The 15,100-nt window shown below is 40.2% G+C and overlaps 2 protein-coding genes across 2 annotated transcripts; both read right to left on the bottom strand.

Annotated features, from left to right (window-relative positions):
- Nucleotides 1–2,271: 2,271 nt before the first annotated feature.
- Nucleotides 2,272–6,387, bottom strand: LOC137282654 (sodium-dependent glucose transporter 1A-like). The gene is made up of 4 exons (XM_067814442.1): nt 6,331–6,387; nt 4,790–4,918; nt 4,321–4,612; nt 2,272–3,431 (listed from the first exon to the last, which is right to left on the bottom strand). The coding sequence occupies exons 2-4, from the start codon at nt 4,910–4,912 to the stop codon at nt 2,347–2,349; spliced, it is 1,500 nt and encodes a 499-aa protein (XP_067670543.1). The 5' UTR covers nt 4,913–4,918; nt 6,331–6,387; the 3' UTR covers nt 2,272–2,346.
- Nucleotides 6,388–8,990: 2,603 nt separating this feature from the next.
- Nucleotides 8,991–14,426, bottom strand: LOC137282780 (sodium-dependent glucose transporter 1A-like). Its single transcript, XM_067814571.1, has 4 exons — nt 14,336–14,426; nt 11,818–11,949; nt 11,251–11,542; nt 8,991–10,141 (listed from the first exon to the last, which is right to left on the bottom strand). The coding sequence occupies exons 2-4, from the start codon at nt 11,941–11,943 to the stop codon at nt 9,084–9,086; spliced, it is 1,476 nt and encodes a 491-aa protein (XP_067670672.1). The 5' UTR covers nt 11,944–11,949; nt 14,336–14,426; the 3' UTR covers nt 8,991–9,083.
- Nucleotides 14,427–15,100: the final 674 nt, after the last annotated feature.

The raw sequence follows: 15,100 nt of genomic DNA, 5'->3' as shown, positions 1-15,100 counted from the left end.
CCGTCCACCATGTGCAGCAAGAACCGGCTCTCATCTGAGAAATGGACCTTCCTCCAAGAGGCAATGTTCCAGTGCAAACGGTCATTACACCAGGCCAGTCGGGCTGCCTTATGGGCTGGAGACAGTCTGGGTCGCTTGATTGGCCTCCTTGCCCGGTATCCTGCAGCTTTCAGACGATTCCGAACAGTCCTGTTCGAGATGGGTCTCCCTGGAAGCCACTCCTGTCTCAACCGAGAGCTCGAGTCGAAGGACCTGCGCCGTACAAGTCTCAGTAAAGCTCTGTCCTCCCGGACTGTGGTCTTCCTGGGTCTTCCTGGTCTAGGCAGGTCTTTAACTTCATTAGTGGCCCGGTATTTTTTCAAAAGTTTTGAAATTATGGAATGATGTCGTCCGATTTGAGTCCCGATTTGTCTTAGAGACATACCAGCATTCCTCATGCCGATTATTTGCCAACGAGTGGCCTCTGATAATTTCCTACGTGCCATGACATTGAAATGAATGAAAAACCGAATGCAATCGACAACCTGCGCTTGTAAACACCCCAGGGAAAAAGTGCATTTTTCGAAAGTTGAGGTTAAAGCAATGCACGTGCGCTGTGCAAGCTTCACGCGCGTCATATCAACCCATGAAAAGCTCATGCTGTATGTCAATACATCAAAATTGAATAATCAATCATCAAAATTACTTCGTTAAACTTTGTTAAGTTTTTATGTGTCTTTGAATTTGGTGTTGCTTAATTAATTTCCATATGTATATTTGCCTTTGCCACTTGTACACACAGACGTTCGACTTCCCAAAAGAACCTATCAATTTCCATATTTAAAAATAAAAGTTAATGAAATATTGCCGAGATGACTATAAAAGAACCTGTGCGGCGGCGGTCTGTAAATAATCGAGTCTGTACCAGACAATCCAGTGATCAACAACATGAGCATCGATCTGCACAACTTGAAACCGATGATATGTGTCAACCAAGTCGGCGAGTCCGACCACCCGATCCCGTTACTCGCCTCTTACGACAAAGCGTAGTCGCCTTTCATGGCAAGCATGAAAGTTATATGTCAACATCAAGCACATTAGTTTGGTATGTTGCAGCCTCACGATCCTCATTTTGTTTGAACTTGTATCTATGGCACCTCCCCCTAAAAGCAAAAACTGCCATAAATGCATCACAATCGTCAAGAAACAAAACATGCATGATGCATAATGTGTGTATGAGGTTGGTAGAAGACCGCTAAACCCAAATTTACAAATTATAGTGCATAAAATAGCAATCTGAAACTACAATTGCTTGATAAAGTGCCCATAGACGACCGAATTTTCGCAAAATCGTTAATTGATTTCGACCTTTGCAAACAAGCATGCTCTTTACTGAAAGCATATTGCACTCTCTTCCTTTCTGGTTTCTCTGCACCATTAAGGCTGAAGACATTGATTCTACTCAATTATATAAGTAGCTGTTATTCCGTATAGCTACGGTAACGTAGCTGCCACAACCTTTTATAGACGGTGTTCGCCTTTGTGCACGGTATAGTGTGATGTGTTCCAAAATGATACTTTTTGTACTTGTCAAGTTTATATTGGATGTATTATAACTTTCAAAACAAACGGTCCTTAATAAATATGAATTTTACGCTTCATTTCAAGTTTTGTTACGATTAATATTTGTACTATTTTTCTTGCTTTATTTTTGTTGCTTTCTATGTTTGTTTGTTTTATGATAATAGCTTCATATTTGTTCTGGTATTTTTATGATAATCCTTTCTTTTTTTTCATAGGTTTTACATTCATGTACGACCAAACTATGAAATGTCATCTTAAACGTCTATGATGGTAACAATATTAACTGTATCCGATTGTATCCATTACAGCTTTGGCTACAAACCGAATGAATGAAATGTGATAAGCGTTTTGGTAATTAAAAACATTACAGTTATTTCTACGCACATTGCCATGTTTAATTGGCAGTACTGAGCGTTTATTTTTACCTTTATTTGTGTTTGGCCGTCTGCTAAATAAATGTACGTCAAAACTACATCAGAAATAGATGATTAAGCATTCTCACCAGTGTTAATTCAGCCGAGGAAAGTGTCCCTAAGTTCAATGAGTTCAATAAGTGTATATTTTCTTTTCATTTGTATATTACTTGTGAAGATCCAGGTTAGAATTGATTTCCATGTACCAATGTGTGTCGTGAGAGGACCGTAACATGCCATCAAGATGTGTGATAATGTACCAGACAGAATGTGTTCGTAAAACTTCACTCTCAACACAATTTCAGCGATTTAATTCCTTTTGTATACAAAAGCCTGTGATACAGTCTTTACTTTCCATTCTATTTCCTGTCTAACGATTCTGACAAGATTTGACATTCTTTATTCGTTCATTTTTCTCAATCAATTCCTCCTCCGTATTCTTCTCAAAAGTGTTTTTCGACTGAAGAGAGCCATACTTCTGCACAAGCGTCTTTACAAGCAGAACAGTTGACAGGAAAAACACAAAAGCCAATATTGCCTCTATGAAACCGAGATAGATGTACCATTTATAGGATACCATCTGAAAAAGGTAACCTACCAACAACGGGTTCACTATTCCCTGCAAGTTCCCCGCCACCCAGATGACAGACGTCACCGTTCCGGAAACCTTCATCACATCATTTTCTATATAAACAAGTCCAGTCGGAAAAAGGGATGACATTCCTATTGACGCAAGGACCATGCAGCTCCAGATCCCCGTCTCAGACTCATGAATTATGCTGAGCCAGAGACCACCCAAAGATAACACACATAGACCATTACAAATATACAAAAGCTGACGAGGGGTAAAGACGCGATCTAGTATCACACATAGCAAGCGTGAGATGGCAAAACCTGCCGAACTGACTGATATAAAATTGGCAGTCTTTTCCTTGCTCCATCCAAGATCCTTCACAAAGTATGCCATCATGTAGCCGGCCATGACACTGATGGTAGAACAGTTAAAGAAATAGAAGAGTCCAATATTACCGAGGATAAGAATTTGCAGCCATTTGGGAAGCACTCGTGGATTACGATTATTGTCATCTTTTGTTTCACGTTTCGTGTCTGGTGGACTGAAGAAACATTCTGCAGTTATCATGATTCCTGACAGAAAACTGAGTATAGCTCCTATCATATATGCGTACTGGATCCGACTGTCGGACAGGACACAACTCTCAGGGAAAAGGCCGTTGTTTTCATTCGATTTGTTAGCCTCGTCTCTGTCACTGTAGTTCAATGACTGTAACACCTCATATGTGTCACACACACTCCCGTTAATATTGTTCCTCTCCGACAAGAAGGGTTCCACGATGACAGGTGCCAGTGAGGTGCCGATGGTAAAGAGAAGGTGTAGAATCTGTATGTATATCTTACCTTCCACGCCCCATGTTCTCATCATCTCAACATTTCCACCTGAAAAGCAAACGTTTGACATTTTTTTTATTTCTAATAATATCTTTAGCGTGTCTAGGTCCAATAATGCCATACTGCCAGTTAGTTTCAAGGTTTCCTTCACAAACGACTGGCTTAGTGCAAACAGTATCCGTGAAGCAGTTGGGACAGGTGAGTCCAGGTTTCAAGTGGGCACCTCTGGTGGTTGAAAGAGTATCCATACGAGAAAGTCTTTGCGACTCATGTTGTTTATTAACTAGACATACAGCATATTTACTTGTACCATATGTTCCAGATTGTTTCACTTCGAACAACGGACCACCTCTTACCTGTGATATATCGGTGGTCCAGGATAATGATTCACAATTTTATGCCATTGTTCAATTCAATTCAATTCATTTGTTTATTGTTTCAAGGCCATTTGGCCCATAATAAACTACATTAAATGCACATGGATATATCCACATGCGTATCAGAGGAGTTCTCCGCGCATACGAAACACATTATAAAGACATTTTGCTAGCATGAACTTATAATCATTGGAAGTCATTAAAGATATTAACCCATTGATATTTCTACAATGCTTGAAAATAAGATGCACATCATCACGAAGAGTTTGATACATAGGACATTTGTATAAAATATGCATTTCTTCTTCTGTTACATGAGACAAAGCACATTTAGAATCTGAGCTTTCATAATCACAAAAAACAACTTTTCTAATGCATCGTGTTTCTAGTCTGTTGTAACAGTTTCTGAAAACAATTAGTGCTTTATGATATTTAATATTATTAAGATCAAATATGCACAATTCTGTAGTAGGTGTTGTCTTAATAATAAAATAGAACTGTAACGAGGTTTTGTCTGTAAGTTGGCCATGCCAGTCTTGCTTGGCACAGTCAATACTTACTTGAATCAAAGGCGGCTGTTAATATCCCATTAAGACCAAACAGACATATGGTCAGGATGTAGTTTCTACTCCACGGTATTACACTGACACTGGCTGCACTCAGGAGGCACGAACTGGCCACAAGGGTGTGTCTGTGTTTGGTTAATTTCTCAAGGAGAACACCCATGAAGACTGACCCGACGAGTCCTCCTACAGCAACGGACGTATAGAAGACCGATGCCTCCTCTACATTGCTCCCAGTGATCTGAGCCAGGTCCAAGAATGCTGGGCCATGCTGTGCACGACAAATACCCTGCAAACAATAATGGCGAATGCAGTAATATGTATATGTGACCCTGCATTTGAGTACAGCCTCTCGGGCATTTCGTTAAAATATCTCACTGTTTCTCTAAACTCTTTTTTTTTTTCCAATTTAAACATCGCTGCAGGTTTCAAGTATGTTTGATATAAAGACACATACAATACTCACAAGTGCTATGAACGCAAAGTAAAATATCAAGGTGTGGATGTACTTCCGGCGGCTGTTGGGATCTTGTAACTGTTGCCGGAAGCGAACTGTTTCCGGTGTTGGTCTGACGGATTCAGGCCCCATGATCAACTGCATCCACGTAACCAATCATATATCAAAATTGTGTTGAAATGATTATTTCACCTGAACAATACCTTTCTTATGCATTTGTTAAAGTCTGTATGTAAAATCTACCAGGTTTTCTATCTCAGAAATGTATGCTGGGACATAGCAAACATGATTTGTTTTCTACAAGATGACGCCATTGTGTGAGGGTGCCTTATTATAGATTACAGGAACTATTTGTTTTTCTCCATGTCCTAGAATGAAAAGTATCTATTTTGCCTTTCTGCTATCATTTCACACACGATATATCAGAACATCCTAAATTCCTCCTGTTCTTGTGCAGTGATAGTTCACAGTTTACTGATGCCTTACGCGCATTTAAGACACTCAGATGTGTTCATCATTGAAATCTATAAACTTACAGTGTAAGAGACACAAATGCGCGCGAGCATCCCCATTGTCAGTGTATATTATCAATACTGATATGATCTGCACGTCTGAGGTAAGGGTAAAATCCTCAAATCTTAGGGCCTGTTCCATTGTCATGTTCAGTAGGCTTGGGTTTCAAATAATATTTTCCTAGTTCTCAATACAGTGAATGCTTGCTTGCCTGTCCTTTCATATCGTTTCCGCCATGTTTATTGTGAGAGAACGAAACACTGAAATTGCGAAACCTGCCACGGACACGGTTTAGAATGTTCAGAGACCAGTTTGAGGTTTCGACATAATCGAATGCATGGTTTTCCAGAAACCGAAACTGCTTTAAGATAATCGAACAGGTTCTTACACTGTAAATCTCGCTGAATGAGAGGTGCTTTGTACTGACGAACATATGGGTCTCTCGCTGAACAAGAGGTGCTCTTTATTACCATCTTTATTACCAACGCGACTCTCGCTGTGAGAAGCTAATTAATTTTCTGCACACACTCGTCTCTCAGCCTTAATGTGTTTCGTTTTCCTTATTGTCAGTACGTGTTACCAACAATGACATGACCTGCACGTCTGGGGTGAAAGTAATCTCAACGCAGGATCGGTAGTCAATTCAGAGATTACCCAAAACATGTTAGTGGTCTCTTGACACCGGGTTTTGACACGAGGCACGGTATGATAAGCCACATTAATTACCGATAAGCCGGGTATTGGTGGTGATACAGGCCCATCTGATACTGACTGAATTATAACTGCCAAGACAAAACGACCCTCTTTTTTTGGAAATGATTTTAACCAGGAAATGTAAATAGCAATTTTCGTAACCCGGTAACTTGTTGAGGGGCGTGGTGTCTTCAAGATAAACCCCAGAAAATGGCAGGAAGCACAAGATGATGCAAGACATTATTTGGTGACACCAACAAACATGGGTATGGTTCTGTCAAACAACGATCATTATGAAATCCGGACTTAGCACGTCCTAGCACATTTATGTGTAAATATCTTACCTTTTATTCTTACAAACTATCCGGGTCTTTGTTAAGTGTATGATTGTTGTGTGGAATGAGCCTTATGTTGAGTGTTGACTGTCTTATCGGAGCTTAGATATGAATGACACAGTGATCTGAGACAGCATTGCACTTCTACATGTCCCTAGTGTGGTGATCTACCTTCTGTTGTTGGCAATCTATAGTCTGTTTTTTATACTGTATTGTCTAAATAGTGCTATTAGTTGTAACTTTCCATGCTAGTTTTAATTGAAATTGTGATATTCTAGTTGTTTTACTGTCCTTCGTTGACAGAATTTACCACATGCATATATTTCATGTAAATGTTCTCGTCACGATATGGCTGAGATAATGCCGATGTGACGTAAAATATTGACTCACTCACTCACTCACTTCTACATGTGATAGCAGGTTTAAACAAAGCAAATGTCATAAGGAGTTACTACTTGAGCAACATGCCGAACATTACTCTTCTGATGACACGGAAAAGCGAATTAATCAACCAACAAATCGTTGCAGGATTTATATAGTTAAAATGTGTTGGTTAGAACTCGTGTCCCTATCCCTCGAAAGCCAATGGAAACGTTGCCAAGTCGAATCCATCAATAACCCTGAAGAGAATACGAATACTCCCCAATACTGAAGTCTTCTATATTATCAAGGGTTGGCTACCTCAGTGGTTACCGTGTTCGCTCGTCACGCTTGGAACCTGGGTTCGAATCCCAACATGGGTTTAATGGTGTTAGTATCTATTGTGTCATATTTGTCTTTGTGTGAGGAAGATGTTTCGTTCAGTCAACAACACCAGAATAATCTGACAAGATCGCAAAGCATAAGTGTATGTGGCTTTGACCTCGTTTTGAGCCTTCAGTTCTTATGCTCGTAACTCTCCATTTGAATTATCCCAAAACGTCTGCCCTTTATATATGGGCATACTTAGGTTGGTACTATTCACGATCTTTCACAAACTCATCAATAACTCCTATCCCAAGCATTTTGAGTGAGTTACATGGGCAAAACTTCAGCAATATCGCGCGACGGGAGCAGTCAATATTACGCCCAATAGTGAATGATAACTGGTAAAATTCTGTCAGCGAAGGACAGTAAAACCAACTAGATTATCGCAGATGGCATGTAAATCTAAAACAGCTTAAGCATAGATGACGATACAATACAAAAACGGGCTATAAATGACCAATATGTGAGTACTACAGTCAGTACTACAGTCAGTACTCTCATGAGCTCCACTGCAGCGTGAGCACACTTACTTGGCATTACAAGATCTCGCACCATCTCCACACTTATGATATTTGTAACCCCGGAGTGGATTTGGTAAATGTACCTCCACACCGATATTACAGTACCTGGCCTTTATAAATTTGTGAAGAGTAGTCAGGCTATACGTTAAAAGGTAAGTATTTGTTTTAATAAACGTTAAACTGTTTAACTGAAGTAACTCCCTGGTCTTTCAATTCTGCGTCAATCTCTTCTTCTATCATGTCTGAGAGACAGCGGGTCCTGTCTGTAATCATACTTCTACAAGTGCTTAGAGTCTTGTGAGCTGAAACAACAACCTGGTGGCTGACAAACTGGTTTAGTTTCAGCAGATTGACAGACTGCTGCCTGCGTAAGCATTGAATTAAAAGAGAACCGTTCCGGAGACGAGAGACATTTTTAACATCTCCGCAGATACCTTTGATACCCTTGGAGACGGCGAGAGGATTGATCTTTAAAGGACACCCATCTGCACATTCAGTAACCCCAAACCAGGAATCATTATTGAGAGCAGACATATCCTCATCAGATAAAGAAGACATATGACGACGTTTGCTCGTTTTTGATGAACCAGAGTTGTTAGCCATTGTGTAATAATAAAATACAAGAACCCGGCTCCCCACCCGCCATCATGTGTCAACACGGACGGTGCTGCATTGGACACAAGACTGCAACACCAGGGTTACAGGGATGTTATATTCCAGAAATACAGATATGAAAAGCCATGATATCTTAAAGAATAAGGGCCAGGCTGGATCGGCCCGTGACACAGTTCCAAGGAACACGGAATTGAGAGGTCTGTATAACAAGATTGGCCCATGAGTCTCGGCCTTCTGGCATAGGACTCTAGGCAAGTAAATGTATCAAAAATTTCTATAACAGATGTCAAAATGAACAATACCCAATAATGTGTGTGCAAAAATAACTTCGATGCACAGGGCATGGCATGACCAGCTGATTGATTGAATCGGACCCATTCAGTCACCCGTCTAGGTGAAGTAAGGGCCAAAGTGGTGTGTTGGACAAAGGGACGCTGTTCCAAGCTCCAACTGCCCTCAACCACCGGGATCCCGTTCTCCACCTACACACGGGCATAATCCACGGCAAATGGGTTGCCCAATTTGGTCGACACTTACGACCAGCAATGGTGTGATGTGGACACATTCTGTCCCTGGTCCACACGGGAGACTACAGAACAACTCCAGCTCTGTTTTCTAGTCCGGAATTGTTATTATTGGAGGTTCGGTTGTATGGTATAAAATCTCTTGGACAGCCTACAACAATGCTGTGTGTGATTGCAGACGTGGTCCAATCACTTTTCATTAGATGTATTCAAGTTCTAGTATTCGAAGGTGAACTATCGAGTGGACCCACAAACAAACATGTTATTAGTAAGTAAAGAACTTTAATTCCTTGGGTATTTGGATATAGATGATACATGTAAAAAAGTATTTTAGAAAGATATTATATCATATGATCTACGAGTGTATTTCAACAACATTCTTTAATTTCTCACTCTGCTCAGTAAATGTCTCCTCCAAGTTCCAAGAGCCATACTTCTCCACAAGGGTCTTTACAATCAGAACAGTTGACAGGAAACACACAAAAGCTAAAATAGCCTCGATCAAAACAAGGTAGATGTACCATTTGTAAGATATCATCTGAAAAAGATAACCAAATAACAAAGGGTTCACGACTCCTTGTAAGCTCGCTGCCCCCCAGATGACTGATGTCACCATTCCTGACACTTTCATCACTTCCTGTTCAACATATACAAGTCCAGTTGGGAAAATACCTGACATCCCTATTGATGCAAGGACCATACAGATCCAGATGCCTGAGTCAGATTCATGAGTAATGCTGAGCCACAGACCGCCAATAGAACACACACATAGACCATTACAAATAAACAAAAGCTGACGAGGTGTTAGGACGCGATCAAACATCACACAGAACAAGCGAGAGGCAGCATAAGCTGCCCAAAAGACTGATATAAAATTGGCAGTCTTTTCCTTGCTCCATCCGAGATCCTTTACAAAGTACGCCATCATGTAGCTAAAGAAGACATTCGTGGAAGCAGAAGTGAAGAAATACAAGCCTCCAACGTTCAAAAGTATAAACAAAAGCAACCATTTCGGGAGGACCCGGGGATTTCGATGATTCTGATTTCCTGTTTTACCTTTTGACTCTGAAGGACTGAAAGAGCATTCCGTCATTATCATGATTCCTGACAGGAAACTAAGAGACGCTGCTATCATGTATGCATACTGGATGTGACTCTCGGAAGGGACACAACTCTCAGGAAGAAGGAAGTTGTTTTCTGTCGAGTTGCCGGTGATGGGTCCGTCACTGTTATTAAGTGACTTTGATGTATCATATGTGTCGCATAGCGTGCCGTTTAGTTGCCTCCTCTCAGCCAAAAATGGCCCTACGATAAGAGGTGCTAAGATGGTGCCGATGGCAAAGACAAAGTGTAGGATTTGTATACTAATCTTGCCTTCCACGCCCCATGTGACCAGCATATCAGCATTTGCACCTGAAAAAACATCAAACCTACATTTGGTATTGATTGTACCTTTATGGGTTAATAATATTAAGCTTTATACACAATGGATGAAATGTCAGTGAACGCCTTCCATAGTTCGGGCCGTTGGGTTACCGGAAATGGGTGCCACGTGTGGAGCCTATTTCGGCCCCGACAGTGATATTGCTTGAATATTTGTAAACTTTGCGTAGAACAAACCTATTCCCTGTTAGCGCAGCGAGTGTAAATTATCATCTCTGTGATTTCCAGATTATTATACGTTTATAGGTGATCATTCTCCTAACCGTTACTTCTATCACAACGGTTTCTGATTGTAACAGTGAAACATTCTGTGTAGATTCCCTTTGCACGTGAATTGACTTACAGCTGGAATAAAGATTGGACTACTTCACAAAATACATGTATTCAAAAATTAAACAAATGCTTCGTTGAATCCAATTTTGTAGAGACATGACCATGCGGTATTCAGTCATAACATGTTTGTTGGGAACATGACACTCATGCATGTGTTTCGTTTTTCTTAGTGTCAACCCAATATCGAGCCCCACAACCAGTTATTATGTTTTTCGTACGGCTTTGTGCACACAACATCTGTACTTCAGAAGGTAAAGTTTCTGGTTTCACCTCAAAGGGTCGCGTAAAGGTCTCCCGGTGTCTGTGAGAACACTTTGCTCAACGTCGATTGCATTAGGATGTTGAGATGGAAGTGTTTGCATAACAACTCATGGCAAACACCACAGGTAATTATTTGTGAAAGTGCAGAGATGCATCGGGATAGCGTTGGACGTTGCACTATCGCCGGCTGTATCTCCAGACTTTCTTTCCAAACAAGCTTCTGAAACTGTATTAGAACTAACCCTGTACTGATGCTATCTCCGACAAATCCAGTCGCGGTTTGTCTTTGTCAGTATCCTCACCTGCTCATCTGTTGTCTTCTTGTACCACCCGTGTCTCACATTTATAAAGGTAAATGGTGTTCAGAATTATTGATTTGATAAGTTCAAAATAATATATATTCATTTAAGATTACATTTACGTGAATCACATTTTTTGTTTAATATTCATTGTTGTTAGGTATTTTAAAAGTTCGAAGAGATTACCTGTATCAAAGGCTGCTGCTAATAGCCCATTCACACCAAACAGACCAATTGTCAGGATGTAGTTTTTACTCCATGGTATAACACTGACACTAGCTGACATCAGTAAGGACGAAGTGGCCACAAGGGTTTGCCTGTGCTTGGCCAGTTTCTCAAGGAGGACACCCATGGACACTGCTCCCACCAGTCCCCCTGCCGCGAGGGACGTATAGAAGACCGATGCCTCCTCTACGTTGCTTCCAGTGATCTGAGCCAGGTCCAAGAATGCTGGGCCATGCTGGGCACGACAAATACCCTGCAACCAATAATGTATGGTGGGTAAAGTGTAATGATAGTCAAGTTTGTGTGCGAGAACAAAGTTTGATTACAACTTCTGTTCTTCGCTACAATATGTGGAAGAGTTAATTTACTGCATTTTTAACCTTGCTGCAGGCTTCAAATACATTCAAAACATGGATGAGAACGTGCGTTAATATTTATAGGCACATCGGCAATTTTGAAATAATGAATTATTTAATATAAAGGTAATAGAATTAAAAAAAATAGAACATGGACATATACTTGACTCACCAGTGCTATGGATGCAAAGTAAATTAACGAGGTGTGGATTAACTTCCGGCGGTTCATGGGATCTTGTAATTGTAGCCGGAAGCCAACTGTTTCGGGTGTTTGTCCGGTGTCGGTGTCAAGCCCCATGATATACTGAATCGATGTAAACAAACAAACATGCATCATTGTACACCTTTTCAGAGAGAGAGAGAGAGAGAGAGAGAAAGAGAGAGAAAGAGAAAGAGAGAGAGAGAGAGAGAGAGGTGGCATAACAGTTTGTGATCACAGAGGTCTTGTCGATTGTATCATATTGTTTTTCATTTAACATCATCCACACCTAAATGGAAAGGGAGGGATGTTGTTGAAAGGAGGCTGTAGATATGCTAGAAAAGAATTTAGGTGCAGTTAATTATGGTTAAATATATAGCAATTCGTTCGGGCTGGTTGAGCAAGTCATTGTTTATCCGAGGATTATGGCTCGATCACTAATTATTTTAAAATAAAATCATTTCATCATTTCACAGTTATTGATGTTTCTGTAGCAACATCGTTATTAACAGTGCCTATCCCCCAATATACACTCATATGTAGATGTAATGAGCCGAAGACATTAAAAGAAGTACTCACGGAAAATTGTGAGAGAAAAATGCATGAGCGCATGACTGCAGATCTATGTTTAGGATCAACCGGTGTTGACAAAAGTGAAAGTGTGAGTGAGTTGATATTTAACGTCACGTCGGCAGTATCGCTGCCATGTCGTTACGAAAACATTGACATAAATAGAAATATATGTATATTGTAAAAAAATCATGTCGACGAAGGACTGTAAAACCACCAGAATATCACCACTGAATTAAAACAAACGTGGAAAGTCAAAACAGTATTTGGACAGTGCAATACAAAACCTGGCTATAGACCACCAACAACTGAAGGTAGATCACCATACTAGGGGCCATGGGGACCGACAGTGCCTTTGCTACCTGCATGGTCCCTAGCTGGATTCAGCCGCTGGCAAGTGTAAGGATGACAATAGTACAACATATGGTGGAACTGATGTCAGCTAATACATGATGGTTACATCTGGATGCAGGTGTAATGTAGATAATGCACAAAACAAATATTACTGTAATCATCTTACAACGTTCTAATGAGCTGGAGTGAGTGAGTGAATGAGTGAGTGTAGATTTACGCCACTTGTAGGAATATTCCAGCAATATCACAGCAGTGGAAACCAGACATGGGCTTCAGATATTATACCAATGTGAGGGATCGAACCCGGGTTTTCGGGGTGGTTAGCATTAACCATTAGGCTACCCCTATAGGTGTGAATAGAGTGGGGTTTGTTCTTGTTGTGTCAATGCAGCTAAACACATACTTTTATTGGTACACAAAAGATCACGGCAATAACTATACGTAAAGGTCAGTAACAACATAGATGGTTGTATATGAAACATTGAGCAGCGATATATATATATATATATATATATATATATATATACGTAATATATACGCATATATATATATTTGACTACCACATAGCCACATCATTGAGCAGCGATATATATATATATATATATATATATATATATATATATATATATATATATATATATATATATATATATATATATATATGTATGTATGTATGTATGTATGTATGTATGTATGTATGTATGTATGTATGTATGTATGTATATATATATATATATATATATATTTTACTACCACATAACCACATCACATTAACACCCCCACACTCACTCATTCACTCACTCACTCACTCACTCACTGTACAACAACATAGCGACAAATTCCAGCTTCGTACAGCAACGGTGTAAGTTCACGAGGTTGGGATCTGATCTTGTTATCTCAGAGGCAGATATGTATTTGACCGCACTCACTGAACCGAAGGCCTGGGTCAGAGTCCACGGGTATTACGTAAGTTGTTAATTTCTCCAATTTTGTTCAGTATTGTTTAAATCCTCGTGAAATTTCGCTCCAACCAAACCAAACCCAACGGACCTACTGGGTGTACACTTGTCTTATGCAATCAAAGCTTGTCGCACGAGGGGACTGACGGGATCGGATGATCAGGGTGGCTGGTTTGGTTGACATCTATCATCCTAAACCAGTTGCACGGGTACATGCCTACGTTCATGGTCACTGGCCAGGATATTTACAGGTCGCCGCCATATAGCTGGAATATTGCAGAGTGCAACTCTAAACAATCACGAAGAAAACAATTATATGTTCTCCAAGGTCGTTATTACAGTTCAAACATCCATCTCGCATATGCATCTTCAGACGGTTACATGTCGGAAACGGAAATTTACACTACGTAGCAAATCGCACACATGTACATGTGAGAGCTGAGTTTAAGGACCTTTTGAAACTATGTCCCACTACACCTTAAGTTACGTAACACCTTATTTGGTGAAACACGTGTATGATTCCGTTCAACCATTGATGATGATGAAATCTAGACTTAATGCCATTTAGTCACTTTCTATGATCGTTGATTGACGTTGAAACGCCTTACCTTTTAATGCTACAAATTGTCCAAATCAGCTGAGTCTACAAATGTACGATCGCTTTGTGGGGTTTTCCTTATGTTGTGTTTAGGTTGTCTTACTAAGCGTTAGATAAGAATGACTCAACGGGTTTATACCAGCTGGCGACTCTTAAAGGTGAACATACAGACACAATTTGATTTATATCAATATCAATATCAGTGAATTTTAAAACCTTACAATCTGTCATCGAAGGACAGAAAGATACTAGACTATTCCGGATCTTAATTTAACTCTAGTACGCTGTCATAAAAATAAATCACTGGACACAGTACACCAAAAACACGGGCTGTAGATCACCAACAATTGAATGTTGATCACCACACTAAAGGCTATGGGGGCTTACAGCACGTTTTCTAGGTCTGTGGACCCTATCTGGATTTACACCATTGCTTCAGCTGCTGGCTGTTGCAGTCAAATTTGAAAGATTCGTAGCCCTCTCAGGAAGACAAGCTTTGTTCAAGTTCAGCTCGCGTATGATGACACGTGTGGCACTATTGTTGACAGAAATGTGTTTTATTATGATGGGATAAATGGTATTGTGTTTGATTTGTACAACACTTTGTAATATGTGGTGTTAAAATATTAAAAATGAACACTAGGAAAAATAGTGTTGACAGAAACGATGTGGGCGTCTCTCCAAAAGTCACCGAGTGGCGCATGTACAGAAACAAAACGCGCAGTGATCTTTGTGCACTAGACACATATCGGTACTTACTCCGTGCACAGGCAAA

This window comes from Haliotis asinina, chromosome 4 (genome assembly GCF_037392515.1).
Source record: "Haliotis asinina isolate JCU_RB_2024 chromosome 4, JCU_Hal_asi_v2, whole genome shotgun sequence".
NCBI lineage: Eukaryota > Metazoa > Mollusca > Gastropoda > Lepetellida > Haliotidae > Haliotis > Haliotis asinina.
This window is presented reverse-complemented; position numbering and strand designations above follow the sequence as displayed.